Source organism: Mycetomoellerius zeteki, unplaced genomic scaffold (assembly GCF_001594055.1).
Source record: "Mycetomoellerius zeteki isolate Tzet28-1 unplaced genomic scaffold, Tzet1.0 scaffold79, whole genome shotgun sequence".
NCBI lineage: Eukaryota > Metazoa > Arthropoda > Insecta > Hymenoptera > Formicidae > Mycetomoellerius > Mycetomoellerius zeteki.
In genome coordinates this window covers 1,861,247-1,878,692 of record NW_017257819.1, presented here as the reverse complement: position 1 = coordinate 1,878,692, position 17,446 = coordinate 1,861,247, and the positions used below count along the sequence as shown (strand labels likewise).

The 17,446-nt window shown below is 34.0% G+C and overlaps 2 protein-coding genes across 4 annotated transcripts in view; one reads left to right on the top strand and one right to left on the bottom strand.

Annotated features, from left to right (window-relative positions):
• The window catches only part of LOC108729788 (apoptosis-resistant E3 ubiquitin protein ligase 1), a 30,522-nt gene that overhangs the window by 2,851 nt on the left and 10,225 nt on the right, over positions 1-17,446 (bottom strand). Inside the window, exons 1-10 of one of the 3 annotated variants that reach the window (XM_018459086.1) lie at positions 17,276-17,352; positions 8,265-8,489; positions 4,984-5,140; positions 3,426-3,631; positions 2,994-3,193; positions 1,612-1,849; positions 941-1,110; positions 682-862; positions 376-587; positions 10-276 (exon numbers count right to left, since the gene is read on the bottom strand). In XM_018459086.1, coding sequence (XP_018314588.1) covers positions 10-276; positions 376-587; positions 682-862; positions 941-1,110; positions 1,612-1,849; positions 2,994-3,193; positions 3,426-3,631; positions 4,984-5,140; positions 8,265-8,379 — 1,746 coding nt within the window. In that variant the 5' untranslated portion in view covers positions 8,380-8,489; positions 17,276-17,352. Of the gene's footprint in view, positions 1-9; positions 277-375; positions 588-681; positions 863-940; positions 1,111-1,611; positions 1,850-2,993; positions 3,194-3,425; positions 3,632-4,983; positions 5,141-8,264; positions 8,490-17,275; positions 17,353-17,446 lie in introns of those variants that run through there. The other 2 variants (XM_018459085.1, XM_018459083.1) reach the window with 2 other exon arrangements.
• LOC108729789 (chondroadherin) lies at positions 5,586-7,713 on the top strand. The gene is made up of 3 exons (XM_018459087.1): positions 5,586-5,772; positions 6,335-6,819; positions 7,326-7,713. The coding sequence occupies exons 1-3, from the start codon at positions 5,598-5,600 to the stop codon at positions 7,674-7,676; spliced, it is 1,011 nt and encodes a 336-aa protein (XP_018314589.1). The 5' UTR covers positions 5,586-5,597; the 3' UTR covers positions 7,677-7,713.

The following is a 17,446-nucleotide window of genomic DNA, read 5'->3' as shown; positions in this document are numbered from 1 at the left end:
TACATTTACCGATTCTAAAAGCTTATCACGCTGCACTTTCATGGAGAGTTTCTCGTGATAATGCTTTTGATGATGCTTGCGGACTTCGTGATAGAAAAAGTCTTGTTTGTCTGCGAATGTTTCACTACCGCCAATGTTTTTCAAGAGAAATAAAGTGAAAGTGGCGGCTATTATATCACGATACAGAGATATTAGTTCAACGGGAGGTTGACATCCATCGTCTATCGAGAAAGGATGATATCCCTCGTGCTGATTGGTCGAACTTTCAAAATGGAACTACAATTTACAATCCAAAACTAAGAAATCACAGCTCTAATAAATTAAAATCGGTAAATTGATGCGCGTGTAAAATTATTTTTGATGATTATACCATACCTTTGTCGAAGGACACAGTCTAAATGTTACAAGTCTTTTGGGAATAAATTTTAATAAATATTCTTTAATTGTAAGTTGCTTAGGCGAGATAAAGCAGAAGACTTTCTTTGGTTTAGAAAATCTTTCTCCTTGCATGCCTAATAACTTCGCAACATAACAGATATCTGGATCCTTAGACGCTACGTTATTATGCACCATTCTCGCGACGGAATCTAGTAATGAGAAGAAAAGGGCAATACACGAGCCTCATTATGTAAAAGCGAAATAGGAAGATATTTAAGTTTGAAAATAAAATATTTTACATACTTTCGAGAACGATGATATCAAAATCTCCATTATGCAGCTGCAGTCCTGCCAAGCTAACCGTTGCATGATAACATCCGCCTTTTGGAAAGCTCACTTTTAAACGAATTCTTTGATTTGAAGAATCGTAGTCGAGTTGAATACTATAGTCTATCATCGATCCTTTATCTACTGTACTACCGATCTAAAGAAGATAAATTTGGACAATCGATTTAAGTAATAAATATCAAGATTTTTATTTTTGCTAAAATTTCTGACTTACCTGAGTAATATTGACATTATAACCTTCTGTAGGCTGATCTCCAGGCCCAAATATGCACAGATTGTCATATTCATCACGTGGCTCTATTGTCATCGAATGGGCTATTCCAGCTGTACAAACGACCGTAGAACTTTGTCGTACAAAGACTGTCTTATTTGGATCTGGTGGACCTAGTATAGACGATATACTTTACGACACGATCGTAACTAACAAGAATTATACAGTGCATTCCAGATTTAGCTAATTAGCATTAATTTTTCCATAATTATGAATTAATTATGAATCAATTTTTGTTTAACCAAAATACTGAAGGAGATAATTATTTGTTAGAAATATTACATTTTGAACAATAAATATCTTTGCATACAGGGTGTTTGGAAATTTAAATGTCAAAATTTCGGGAGCGTGTAGGGGATCGGTAAATTAAGAAAAAAAGTCCTGTAGAGATATGTAAACACCCTATATGTATAATATCAGTCATTCAAATAAATTATAAATTATAAATTAGTGAAAAGGTCACTTGAAAAATTTTACTGTTTTCATTTTTAAAGTTTAACTTTAAAATTTAACAGTATATATCTTTATCATTGATCAGAGACTGGTGATTCATACAATATTCTTGTTGCATTTTGAGTATTACTTTATGACGCATTAGTATCAAATATACGTACCAGGAAGAAAATTCTTAAGAAACGGGCTGCCATGAACATGACACGATCCGATAAGTACAGCTATTCGATATTGTCCCGCATGGCGGACAGTAAACTTTACTACTGCAGTATTTGCAGCTAAGGGGTCGGTGCCTCCCAGTTCTATTAGTGTAGCTACTCTGCGTGTATCTTCTGTTACCTCCACAATCAAATTATCCTTGTCACATATTGGGTACGGCTGGCCATTGCGCTGATAAAACTACAAACAAATATTCTTATATCTAATTGATGAGCTAAAAATGAACTATCATGACTTTTATCACATATGTTTAGCTTTATTGATAATGAAATCTTTCAAATAAAATGTATATTATATACATAAATACCTAGATAGCAAAGCTTTGCGGATACAGATTTTGAGCAGAGTACGCTATCAATTTTTGATTACAGAAAAGCAACTTATGGCGTTTTCTCTTTGGATGCACTATTGTACTGAGTTTAGCCCAGTATAGCCTTACATCAGTTACGTGTAAGTGGTGCACTGGAATGGTGCTCACCATAGATTTAGGTCTGTCCTTTTTGGCTGAATTTTTGCACCAGTTCAGGCAAAAAGAACAGGCTTAAATGCGGGATCTACAATAGAAGTCGTAGCAGTCGTAGGGTCTTAAGTTGTAGAAAATTGACCAATTACAATCGAATATAAGAAGAATAATCAACTGTGATTGGTCAATTTTCTACGACTTAAGACCCTACGACCGCTAACTTTTATTGTAGACTCTGCATTTACATAAAGCGTTTTCTGTTCCCAAAATGGTGTCAGCGACGCTGTTTTTTATTCCAGTACAACAGAATTCAGTTTCTTCAGCACGAGTTCATTGAACTGGCTGCACTAGGTCTGGAACCAGTGCAATCAGTGCAAACTAGTGTACACTAGTTAAAGACTCCTGATTCGTCCTGAGTAGTCACCGCGGCCATGTTGGAATCGTGACGTCATAGGCGAGAAATGATACGTTAATTTACACTGCGTGCCATTTGTAAATAAAGACTATTTAGATAAATCTAAATGACGAGATCGCTTTAAAACACTTGTAAAAATGGACGAAAACTGTCCTTTCCTCCCTTGATAATCAGTAAATGGTTGTAAAAGGCACATAAAAGGTTACAGTTAATACTTTTATCTTCATCACACGAATCTAATACTTTCATGTAAACAATATGAGAATTTTTATCGTACTAGAACATTTTCTATTCTTTGTCTGCACGCTTACTGTCAGTTCTGAATTGCACTAATTCAGTTCAGTTCTAGTGCAATCTTAGTGCAGGAATAGAAAACAAACTTCATAAGGTACCCCTTAATAAATATTTGCGAGAGAAGATTCTGACGGCGCAATTGCTTTACTCACTTTGACCGTAAAAGTCATCGTTTCGCCGACCAACTGAGGTTCTTCCCATTCGAAATGAACGCGGCAGTTACTCGGCAATAAATATTTCCCTGTGACATATTGCAAAAGAGAGTGTTTCGCTTCAGGTGCCAAAGCGGGCTGCGTCATAGCAGCTAGGGTAACCAGCCCTGCCACCGATACGGAAACTATCAGCATACCGCCTGGTAAGTAAGTAGTTATTTGTTAGTTTTGTGCGTAAAATTAATAATCTTCTGATAATCACTAAGAGAGAACGTTCAATAAATGAAAGATCGCGTGAATATAGAGAACCGACTTTTAATGCTATTTTAATCGTAAACGTAATTATTCAATTTCCGCTGAAAAAAATTCTAATTCCGGAAAAAACAATTTTATTTCACGGAAATAGAGAGAATGTGAAAGAAGGACTCGTACCCCATGTCCAAGCATCCTGGTGTTGGCTGTTTTTTACAACAGCACTCCAGAGATCCGCTTTGAGAGTTTCCAAATCTTCCTTTGAAGTGGGTAACATCTGCCTAGCTTGAGTCCACCGTGGTAAATCCTTTCCAAGAGCTGTCCGTGCTGCATTGTCCTCCACCCAGTATACATCCTCCAGGGACATAACTTCCATTTGCATCAACCTGGCAAAGTATACCTTCTTTTTAACATTTCTTTATTTTGAACAATATTCTAAATAGTAAGTGCTCATGAATGGTTTTCTCGAAGAAAAAGATTAAGTGGGAAAGAAAAGATAATTATCTACTAACAGATCTCCTTAAATGCGATAACAGTAATCGATCGATTTAATTATTTCTAATTATGTACGAGGGTAGTTTAAATATAAAGACTTTTTTTGTGTAAATACAAATCAATATTGGTAGATGTATTTATTACATCGAGTGACAGGTGGGGGCGTTTTTTCTCCGCCCTAAATAGTTATAGTCTTACAATAGTTATTTCTGTAGTCGTTACGATGTCCGAACAAACAGTACCGAGTGCCGTTGCGCAACATTCTTCAAGTTCATCTGTTTTGGGTTGATCATGGGTTGATTAAATCTTTTGTAAACGTAAATGTTACAGTCATCGAAATTTTGCATAAACTGCGTCCACAGTTCAGAGAAAAGTCGCTATCGAAAGTGTAAATGCGCAACGGCACTCATTGTCGCAACGACTACAGAGATTAGTTCTGATATTCACTGTACTGACAATCTGTAGTATACATTACAACAAAACGGTTGTTCGCACGTGAAAAAAGTATAGGACTTTTTTTATAGAAAATTGTTCAATCTACAATTTTCATAATAACCATAATTGACGACCGATCAATAGGAAGCGAGATATTCGCGAAAAATTGATTTGCCTGATCTTTGACCTTGAATAACTCAGACACGATGTCGATGAGGACTTTTTGCACGTTATTTATAATTCTAAATAATTCTAAATAAGTATAATAATAGGTGTGTGCAAAAATTTAGCTAAGTGAGGATTTTTTCGCAGTGATCACCTTTTTTGACCTAATATATTACTGGGCTGTGGACGTCCCCATGAAACACGTGACTGTCCTTTGAACGTCCGATTTATGTCTTTAAATATCTTATTTATGTTCCTGTATTTCGTTCTCGGGATGTCTGAAGATCGTGTTTTGGACGTCCCGTTATATAACGTCTAAACTTTTGGAAATTCCGAGGACGTCCGAAATACGGGGACAATGAGACATTTAAGGATATAAATCGGACGTCTGAAAGTCCCCTCTCCCATGTATTGTATGAGTTAGAACACTGCTTATGAGCAGCAGACAGTCCTCACTCAATGTAAATAAAAAATACGTCTATCAACGTTGATTTGTACTCACACAAAAAATCTCGTTCATATTTGAATCACCTACGTAATTGTAATGATATGCAATTAAATATGCAAAGATTGCAAAGAGTCGAATCGTTCAATGCATCGACGATTATTGGGCTCTTTATATTTATGCTTTTTCTTTTTTTACTTTTGATAATAATTATGTAGGCCATGGTCCATCAGCCATTGACGTAGCACCAATCTCTGCTGCAGTAGACGCGCAGCGCGCTGCAGACGTTCCTCATCTTGGGCCGGTAGCTCGGGCAGCGCATCCACCTCGCCACAGCTCGCGAGAGTCGAAATGCCTATCACAAAAAGAAAACAACGTATGTTTAGCAATACACAATAAACGGGTTGATTAGCCTCAGACGAAAAAACATGACAGTAACGAGAAATTAAGATTTTGAGGCACTTTCTTGAATTCGCATTTTTTTCTTCAAAAGAAAAACAGATAAAAAAATATTTTTATCACAAGATACGTGTAATATGCATACAGTTTTTATCAGCACTTTTCAGCATTATAGAATGTAAATAAGTAGGATTTAATGCATAAATTATAAATACGTTTTCTGAAATAAGATTGATTTTTTTATGTTGCCCGACTGAAACGTAGACAACAACCATTATCAATTAAAGAATATTTTTACAATCAGCGGAACACATGAACTGCATCCGAGATATTTGCGTAATAATTGTTTCACCGATAGCGTGATATCACTTATAGAGAACGGAAGGATGATAATTCGGCTGTGATAATTCGGTATGGAGGAATTGTTCACTTATTCTGTAACTGTTCCCAATGAACAGTCAGTCGTACAATCACATATGAGCAAAATGCATTTCAAGATGTGCCGCGTCTTGCTTCTCATACTTGTCTGCGTTTTTGTCTTCATAGATGCTGTAATCACGGCGTGCATCACCAGTAAATACGAGGATGGTAAAGCACTCTATTTTCCCTCTTCCATTCTTCAAAGAATCTCTTTTTCTTATTCTCTAGTTTACATAGCTACTCGCGCGCGCTTCAGTTACCTACAGTGGAAGGTAGTTTTATTCTTAGATAAATTGTGAATTGCACAAACAGCAGTACAGTGTAAAAAAATAAAGCCGAGACACTACCGTGTCTCCAGATGCAAGACGATAAAAAATATTTAATAATTGTCATCGGTTATCCGATCTCATCATCTTTGTGTCGCTACAGCCGCAAATTTTTCATAAATTGTCAGTTTTATTTAACTCTACATTATTTGGTTTTTTAACATATAATTACACGTGTAGAGTGTTTCTGATACCCTAACATTATATTTTAATTTTCATGTTCTCTTAAAATTTAAAATTAAATAAAGATTGATAATATTTTATATATTTTTTTTAAATAAAGATAAATGGAAAAAATTTTTTAATTGTGAAATAATTTGAGCTAAATATATTAATGTGTGTATAGATAGCATTCGTGTATTTAATACATCCCACGCGAGTAATGAAGGATTAATTATGCCTAGGATTTGGCGAGCGTCTAAAATGCTCCAACGTGACGTTAGACACTGCTCTACTTTCTGGCGGGCCGATTGTGGACGACATTATGATTTTCCAATCGCGGATAGAAAATATTCTCGATCGATCGTTCATAAATTACAGTACGAACCTAGTTTCTCTGAATATGCATGACTGTGGCATTAGGGAAATTTCTAGTTACGCATTCGACAGCTTGAGGAAATTGAAGAAGCTTAGCCTATCGCACAATTATATCACATCGATAAAAGATCAGTGGTTCGTCGATCTGACATCTCTACAGCAATTGGACCTATCATACAATGTTATCACATCGATCGAGCCTACAGTCTTCGAGAAATTGCGAGGTCTCAAATGGTTCGACGTGAAGGAGAACCGTTTGACGTGTCTGGAACCGACACAGCTTGTACCAATGGCCAGCCTCGAGAAACTCCGCTTCTCTGGAAATCCCCTCACTTTCCAGTGTCGTGGCAAGGTGAGTGCATATTTCATATTTCGTCTGATTAACTGAGAGAACACTGTCGTATAAACGAGTTTTACAATGGAAAGCGCGACCGCGACAAGGATCAAGCTTCAAGCTCAACATGAAAGGAATGATATTTCGGAAATAGTTTCAAATCTAAAATTTAAATCAAATAGTTCAAATAATTTCAAATCTAATTTTTTCACATTGTAGTGGACGTTGTGGTTGCGAGATCTGGGCATATAAATTACAAAATTAACAATTTAATTTGGAATCGAGACTATCTGTGTAACATGACATTGGATGCAAAATGCGTGGAGATTTTTATGTTTCATTCTCTTCCGCGTTGTTCTCGATATTTATAACCGGATGCTGGTATTCCGTTCTGACGCGCGCTCACGTTATCGATGACAGATTCACTATAACATGAAAGGAACGCGATCTTGTGGAAATATTCAATAGTTTTTCAAATCTAAACTTCAAATCAAATAGCTTCAAATCTAAATTTCATATTGTAGTTGACGTTGTGGCTGAAAGATCTGGGCATAAGTTACAAAACCGATCAACGTGAGGACGAAAACTGGCTGGATAATATATTGTGGCTCTGCGCCACAGACGACGTTAAGATAGCCGATTCTGAAGTTTTCATGAAAGAATGTGTCGTCCTGAATCTGTTCAATCAACTTCGTACGGGTTTGACTACGGCCGAATCTTTTCCCCTGTCTATCTCTCAAGAATGTATAGATGCGAGATACGAACTAACAAAATGTGTCGCTGCGGATCGCAAACATGGCAGAGAAGTTATTACTAATGGACACGTCGTAAGAAAGCTATTAGAGCAGCTGCAAGAATTGAAATCGATTGTATAACGCAATAGATATATCAATTTTCTATATGAATTTTAATTTAAAAAGGTCATATTTGATAGTTTGAAAAAATTTATATTCGCAGAATAAAACTTCACAAAAATGTCTATGCTTAAAATGAATATTTTTCTTATTTGAATATTTTTCTATCATACTAAATACTTTATTTTCCACCTGTATAAATAAATATCCTGTTTTATAACAAATAAATGTTTTATTTGTCAACTTTTATTTATCCTTCATCAATGATTAATCTGCAAAAATATTTTTTAAAAAAAAGAAAAATGCCAACTAAGCTCTCTTTTTTTTATAAACTTTTTTTTGCAAATTACAATTATTTCAGAATTGTTAGTTAATCGCGAGTGAGGGTGAAGAATCAATAAAAAAATGTTTGATCTAATATATTGAAGTATACGATAATTCCAAAATCAGATGGTTAATTCGCTATGTTTTCGGTATATGCGCAGATCTGACGTATTTATTATAGCACATACGTCGATGCAAATTATGCAACGCGCTATCAAATGGTTTATGCTGGCTTTCGAGATTTGCATCAAACATTCGTCCTCAGTAAGTAGAGTAGTTACTCACCGGAGGATGCGCTCCCGCTGGGCCGTAATGACATGCCGATGGATGATATTTCGCCGGCAAGAAAATCTTTGTTTTCGCGTTGTCCATTCCGGCAGACGAGATTTTTGTCCGGCATAATTTCTCTCTCTTTTTCTTTTTCTCGATGCCCTTTCGTAGCTTTACGGTCGTTCTTAACAGCGCATTGCCCCGCTCACTGCTGTCGCATCGGTGTCGATTCCCGCATCTCTTTGGAAGATTTCATTATTGATTCAGTCGAAAGTCGAAACATATTACGTGTACTTGGGGTGCATCGACGACAGCGAATGCGGGTGTGCGGTGAATGATAAAAGATCGCGTTAAGCGATACACTATTTCTAGATGCGTAGATATTAAATTTCGTTGCGGAAATGCGACTACTCGTTACTTCACGAAATTGCGGCCGAGTAGTTGGACTAACATTCGGAAGTATTGAGAAACGAGCGTATAATTACGGCGAGTACTAATGTGGCATTAAAAAGCGGAAATATAGTTGTTAATTTGATCATTTTCTTCAAAAATTGTTAAATTTATGGAGATTAGCATGGATTTTAATCCGATTGAAATTGTAATAAAATTATTTTGATTTAATGCATTATGTAGGTATATTTTTTTCATACTTAAAATAAATTAATTCAAAAAGTGGGGGGCTAACTTCGTACAGGCTGGTACTAATCATATAATTACATATAATTACGCGAAAATCGTATGTGAACGCGCGATGAATTAGTATTTCTTTTATTGCTAAAAGAACAATCGGATTACTGCATGGCTCATGCGAGTTCGGTCTCGCATTGAAATGAGAAAAAGCTGATATAAGTTCAATGTGCATTGGAGGGTTAAATGACGAACATTAATAACTTTCTCAATCGCATGTATACTTTATGCGACACAAAGCATTGAAATTACGCAATTACGAGATGTAAGCAAAGGTGCAGGGTGCACTTTTAAGAAATAAAAAAAAAAAGAGAACGTCATAAATAGCGCATTATTATATTATTTTTTTATTAAGATTTGATTAAGTGGGGGGGGGGAGGGGGCAGCTAGGCAGACGTGAAGACAAAAGGTGTTTATGTTTTCGTTGAGCATTATTTCAACGATAGAAAACATTAATCAACCCTTTTGTGCCGAACAATGGGTACGCTCGCAAATGAAAGAATAGACGGGGCGAAGCGCAATTAATTTCAATTATTCATGGTGATTCGCGGGTACGGATGGAGGCGGGGACAGGTGGAGGTAAATAGAGGTGAGGCAAGCCACCGTCATCGAGACGAATAAAGTCGGACGGGTAAACATTAATTAGCATTGTAAATGGATCAATCACAAGTTTTAATAAACCTCGAGAGTCGAATTATGTGTAGAAACACACTCATGGACATATTTAGATATCGGCAGATCGTTCGATTATTCTTATTAATGTTGAATCATCATTTGGCTGTGTGTGTATGTGTGTGTGCGTGTATTGTATTCTTTTCACAAATTATTCTTTAATATTTTTTGGCATAACTTTTTCAATTATTATTAAAATCTTTCTATGTTTTAATATCTCAATTCTATATATTCTGGCATATTTTATTAAAAAAAAAATATTTTCCATTAAGATTTGTGATAATTATAGAGCTAGTAAAAAACGCCGTGGATGACCAGACATGTAAATTAAAATTCTAAAACGAGACATCTATTTGAGGGTTAACAATTCGATGCTCATAAGCATCTTATTAACGTTGAATGATTGAAAAATTATTTCGGCGCGCGATTTGAAGGACTACATACATATACAGTATGTAAATTCACACCGAATTATTTAAGCACCAAAGATCTAGCTTCGACCGTTATGAGCCCTATTTTCTATTGGTTATATTTTCTCATGTACGATTCAATAACATTCTTATTTAAGAAAAATAATGTTGGATTAACAAGATTAACCGACAGCACCTAGTTGAAAATAATCTTATTAATTTACAATATTAATGAAACAAATACGCCATCGTGCAATATTCTTGTTCAAAAAGTTATTTATTTCAGAGTAATATTGTTATCGAATGAACAAGACTTTCGATTAAATTGCTGTTAGCAAATATTGTTAATTTTTTTTCGTGTATCAATATATTTTTAAACGCAGTAGCTAATATAAAACTATATCAAATTTGATGGCTGAAGTGGCTAAAATCACTTAGCACTAATAGCGAAACATATACAATGTCAGCTAAGATTCTCAATCTTGCTACAAATATTATTAGTTTCTATTGTTAAAAGAAATTAGCTTAATATATTTAACGAAACATCATTTTACTTTAGCAGCAAATATTTTTCGTAGTTTCTGTAGCACTTAAATTTAAGTAGCTAACAAATTGAGCTTTGGCAGTAACGACATTAATTGTTCTTATCACAAGGACATATTTTAACTATCACGGCTATATTATTTTAGCTGCGTTGGCTAATCTTTTCCCTGCGTGAGACTTAGATATCAAATATATGAAAGATTAATGCCTTAGAAAATTTGTGTATATAAGCGTGCAGTATAATGATTTAGTAATATGTATAATGATATAATAGTAATGTGTCAATGACATCTAAATCATATGTATGTGATTCCTATTGAATCAGTAAAACAAGTGACCCCATCAATCTTCACTTTAGAATCTCTTCATAAGCTATCTGTTCGTTGCTTAGTGATTGCGTTCATAAGTTTTAGCGAAGTGCTGTACGACTTATAAAAGCAGTACTCGATAACGGTACCAGTCTACTCGCGTAAGTAAGAATAATACAACGATTCAAACTAATTGGAAATTCTGTTTCGCAGATACTCCTGAATTACGCAATTATGCGGAGCACAATGCAGATCGACCGCATTCAATTAGTTGTGTTTTATTCCCCGGAGTGTAATCGAGCTCGCGTAGGTCTCTACTCGAGGTGGACATTAATCTCCGTAGCGAGAAAAAAACGTTCTTTTTACGACGATGAATTTATGTCGATGGACAGAAAACCATTGTGCCACAGAGAATAAAAAAAATATCAATACTCCGAAATATTTTGCACAAAGATTATAAGTAATATAGTTGACAAATTTTATGATACAGTAAAATTTTTTGTAGAGTCGATATAAAACTAATCGATCGAATAGAATATTCGATAAATCTTGGAAAGATGTGCAAAAGGCGAATAAGTTTTATTCGACACAAGACACTTGTCGATCGATATGTTCCACTGAACACGTTAAAAAAGGGTTTTCCGTTTCGCTATGCTTTGATAATTCGCCCTTGTTCATATTTATCTAAAATAGAAAGCCGGATAGAAATAGAGAAACATGCATCCATGAGCTGTATAAACTACTTAATTTTTATGTGTTAGTTTTACAGTAATCCGTAGTATCAGTTATCTTTTGGTTTGTTCAAAAATGCGGAACTCATGGAATTCAGAGGGCAGATATACGTTTCTATGTGCCTGAGGTGCGGTTATAATCGATCACTTGTAGCTGTCGTTTTCTTGTAAGTAGATCAAGGTGTATCACGAAGAGTACTTTTACGATACAATCATATATTAAAGTTAAATTCTCGCACATCTTGTGTGCAGTAAAAAACATTGTGTAGATATTTGTGTTAAAATCGATCTTTGTTAAAATTTTTGTGTTGAATGTTTAATATATCAGAATGTTAATTTAATATAATGTTATTTTCTTAGTGTTAAAATAACACAATTTATGAGTATAGTAAGTTAATGTAGTTATAAAACGCAAATTCTAAGATAAATAAGTAAAAAATAAATATACTCGTTAATTTAACATATTATAAATGTTAATTTTACTGAAGAAATGTGTTTCCACAATTTGTTCCCAAATTGTGTCAAAGTATTACATTTTTTGTGTTAATTTAATTTTACATAATGTTATTTCTTAACATATTATTATTAATATATTTATCTTACATTAAATTAAAAATTTAAAAGGACTGTTTGAGACGCATGAAATGTGTTTTTAACAAAAATTTTTTAATTGTATTCAGATGTTTGCTGAGAAATATTACTGCTGATCATCGAAAATTTTGTCGTGTGAATTCGCGCCGATAATGACTTCCCTGCAGATAACTATCACGCCGAGGCAATTAACAGGCTCATGCATTTAGATGATACTTAGTGGTACGAAGGACGTGGTGTTAAATCACACAGACTCTCTCGGATCGGATTTAATTTGCAATTCTCTGTACTGTGTAATCAGCCCCGGTAAAATGGCTTCTAACCGCTCGAATCCATATCTTACACTCGCGTTTCCACACCATTTCTCGTCGAGGTGTTTCCGGAAAATTCGACTTATAGCCGCCAGCAACTTCTGCGTGTGGTTCGTGATTGCATTCATGAAAATAATCTTTGTATTTATAAGGGTTTCGCGTGTTACTGCGCAAGTTACTTGCATGTCAGGCATAAAAGATGTTTTAATTTAGCTCGAAAGAAATTCTTCGCAATTAAATTTAAAATGTCAAATGATAAAATGTATATACATTACAAAATAAGTCTATAATAATTTATATAATGGAATTTATATTTCCGAACACAAAAATATATCTTATATAAAAAAATAATCGTTTCCGTGTATATTCTAAAAAAATATGGATGTAAATGTAACACTATGCAATGTTTATATAATTCTCATTGTATTAATATTAAGATAAACACCAATATAATAGTATGAAATTAACATCATAATTTAAAATTTATTAAATCTGTACTATGTTGGTTTATCAACACTGGCATAGTGAGAAATAGATTTAACATCCATGTGTGGTATTAAATCCCGTATTCTTTAGAGTTAACAATCAAAATTGTTAACCAACTGTTAGTTTATGATAATTTTATTTCTGCTATTTATCACAATGTTACACAATGTTACATTTTCTCTTCAGCGATTTTGCTTGTGCTTATACAGCATTGATAACACAGTCCAACAAGCTAGAAAATCTGCGGCGAGCAGGGCCAATGTTTCTTAGTAAATTCAAGATCGTTGAATGCAAATCCACCAAAATATCCATCACGTCAGGTTTTTGAGATAAATTGGGTAATATGGGTCAGAAACAGCATTTTTTGCCATATTTACCATTTCTTGTGACCAAACAAAGTTTCATCCAAAATGATAGATTAAAATTGGAAAGTAGATAAATGTGTATGAAAAAGATATCTTTGATATTCAAAATGGCGAATCCAATATGGCGGACCAAATGTTACTTTTCGTATTTTGGTCCTCTATGATGGATCCGCCATTTTGAATATCGAAATTTTTTAATTCAATTTGCCAATTTGGATCCGCCATTTTACATTTTAGAAAACGTTCATACCTTGATGAAAAAAATTGCATAATAAAAAATGAAAATTCCTTTCAAAGGTGAAGATTAGCTCTTTAATGTAGCATTAATTGAAAAATAAAATTTCGTTTGACCAAAAAAAATGATAAATATGGCAAAAAACGCTGTTTTTGGCTCATATTACTCGATTTATCTAAAAAACCTGACGTGATCTTTTGCTGATGGATTTGGATTCAGCGACCTTGAATTTAGGTATTAAAAAATACTAGTCGTGATTACCGCAGGAAAAAAATGTGAAAAAAATTTTGTCGGATAGTGTAATTTCTCGCGCTAATGCTTTTGCATCGTACTCTTTTGACGATTAAGATTGTGCGCTGATACAGTGTTAAAAATTCTTTATGTAGCCTAAAGAAAGAGCTTTCTGACGCGGTAAGTTTGAAGATTGAGGTCATTCGAAGCGATCGATACTTTTCTCTCTATACTTGCGTGTAACATCGCGTGTAACATTCGGAAATACACTTCGATCTCGTATGCGGCAACGAAGCGTATTATTCCTAATTATATCCTTTAATTTGAACTCGCGTTCTAATTAACCGACGTTATTTTGGCCGCACGATTGAAGGTAATCGCCGAGAAAGTTCTCGAGCCAGGTAAAATTTTGCACTTTACGACGGAAGGAAAACGATCCCATTGCACGTTGTCGCGAATGTTTCAACTCAAAACAGTTTCTATTTTCCGACTCGAATACGTAAGACGGAGAAATTCACTGGCAAGATAACAAACGTGAGGCGAGGCATGGGAGTAGATTATACGTTTTTCGCCGCAATGCCGAGTTTTGGAGGATCGATCTTGTAAAGCGTTAATCTATATCGCAAACTCGTTGCCTGCGAAAGCTTTCTTCGGCTCGTTACTCGCACATAATGTAAGCGCATACATCACAATGAGAATGCTTTCGCATAAATTCACGGTATTGACAATATGAGGAAGATGATAGGAAACGCGATTCCATTCGGCAAAGCCGCTATTGTAACGGACACGGTATCAGTTTCAGTTTTAACGTTAATTCGATCTGTTCAGTCTCGAAAATAATAGGAAATAACAGTAAATTATATTGCAATTCTTCTAAGTTAATAATAGCAACTATAAAGGCCATATTCCACATTAATTATGATTACAAGCAACGTGTATGTATGTCATGTTTAGTTCACTTGGCATTATTTTAATAGAATTAGAGATGAAATTATTTACAATCGTATACCGCTGCAATATTAATTTCAAGAATATTCTTGATTTGTATTTTCGTATAAATATGATATTAAAGAATCAGTGCACATAGATATACATGTACGAGTCACAAAAGATTTTACTAAAATGGAGAAATTCTGGCAATAGAGTTTCGCTACATCGCGTCGTGTCAAGATAATCAAGGGTTAACCATACGAATACGGTAAACCATCTCCGCGATATTCTGTTGTGGATGCACCGTCGTTCAAGTGTAATAAAATCATACCGATCACTAAGTTTTCTCACAACGATGAAACGTTGCAATGCAGAGTTAACGTTTTTTTCTTTGGTTTATATTTCAAGCCGACAAAATGTAGATTTCGATAAGAGTTGACGATAACGTCAAGTCATTCGATGCCCGTAACGATCACTCTTTTTTCTTTTTCTAATAAAGTTTTAATTCTAGTCGTGTATAGATTTACCACTATTGGTATCATCTAGCATCAAATTTAACATAGAAACCTCAGCATTTTCTTGAAGTGAAACCGTCGGCTGCGTTATTTCGCATTCAAGAACTTCCATCATGACTCAAAAACAATTTATAGATTAGAAACTAGAGATCCTAACTGTTTTGTATTACCACAAAATAAAAAAAAATTATAACATAACTATTATATTTTTCTTTAAATGATCTTGGTTATGAATAACCATTATTGATGATCAGAATTCTTTTTTGGTTACCCAAGATCTTTAAACTATAGAAACTTGTTGGTTATCGACAGCGACATGTTTTTTGGTTATTATTGGCCGTCATTAATTTATTATCACTGAAAAAAAAGTTGTTTCAATAATATTATTTAAAAATACATTATTTAAATTGAAAATAATCTTGTTGATTTAACAACAGTAATAATGAAATTTTATTTAGTACAAATAAAATTTTATTAAAACAAGAGCGTAAGTATTCGTTTCATTAATGGTGTTATTGTGTGTGTATGAATTAACAAAATCATTTTCAATTAAAATAATACCGTTGATACAACATCACTTTTTCCTCAGTATACGAATGAAAAATTAATTAATAAAAGATATCATTCTTTATGAAGAAACAATAAAATAAAAGGTACTATTGTATGTTTAACACGTTTACATTTTTTGTATGATTCTCTGTATTTCTCATTTGTTCTCCAGAAACTTATCGAATTACCGAAATAGTACAAAAAGATATTGAAAAATGAGAAATATAACTGAATAACGCATAACTAAAATAAATTTCTAGTTATCAGTAATGGTAACCAATATAACATTCTGGTCATCGGTCAAATGGTTATTCTTTACTAAAAACAATTTCTATCATCTATAATGGTCATTCACAACCGAAAACAATTTCTATCACCAATAATGGTTATTCGCAACCAGAATACATAAAAATTGATATCTTATAAAAATTACATTTTTCGAGCAATTTCTTTAAAATACGATGATGATTGTCTTCCTTGTAAATAAATATCAACTTTTTATGATGTTTTTAGATCAAATTTTTAAGATAACTGTTATTTTTGGTCTCTGTTAGAAATAATAAGGGATTAGCCGTTTCCGTTTAACGAAATTTTATATGCGTTTCTTCCATTATCGAGAAGAATTGTGTCGCGAATTAAAGTATTCCCTTATTAAGTGCATCGTAAAGCACTTTATCACAAAGAAAAAAATTTGAGAAAATGTTAAAAAAATTAACGCCTTCGTACCAAAGGATAAAAAGATATTCCACTTACTTGATTTTATCTTTATTCTTTCGAAAAAGTGAAAACATGAAATCTTCATTTCTAATAAACTTAAATAGAACAAAGATATGCGGTAAATCATCCAAATCCATACTAATCTCTACATTCTAAAAAATGTCGGTGTGGATTTAACACTCATACGGTGTCTACATAATTCTCACCACGTTGGTGTTGAATTAACACCAGCATCCTTGGTGTGGATTTAAACCTCTGGTGTTTATATCAATACCATCATGGTATAGATTTAATTCATGTGGACACCATGGATGTGTAAATTTAAAATCAATGGTGTTAAATCCACACTATGTTGGTATTAATTTAACACTAACATGGTGAGAATTATATAGACACTACATGATGTTTTCATACCGCTATTTTTTAAACTGTACAGAACGTGATTCGTAGCATAAATTTGCTAATTAACATCTGCAACTAATAAAGTAAAAAAAAAGAGAAAGAAATGATAAATACGATTTCGTTCTTTAGTAACAATTATTACGATGTAATCATGTGATTTCACAAAGTGGAAAGCGATGTGGAATGAAGAAGCGGAATCTTTTCCCAGATAAATATTCTGGTGAAGATCGTGGCAACGAGAAGCAAGTTTAGCGGTTTGGTGTCACTAATATGAAATTGTATGTCATGTACCGTGAAAAAGTGCGCGCTCCTTGATATGAACGAATGTAGCAGTAAAACTTACGGTTCAAACTGATGTTGGCTTCCTTATCTGCCCTGCGGAAAATTCGCGAATTCGATTTTAAGCGCAACCGAGATTTTCAATGGCGATAAATAAAAAAAAAGAAAGAACAGTTTGTTTTTTTAGAAGACAAAAAACGGGGAGAATAAACGGGGGAGGAAGGGAAAGCGAGAG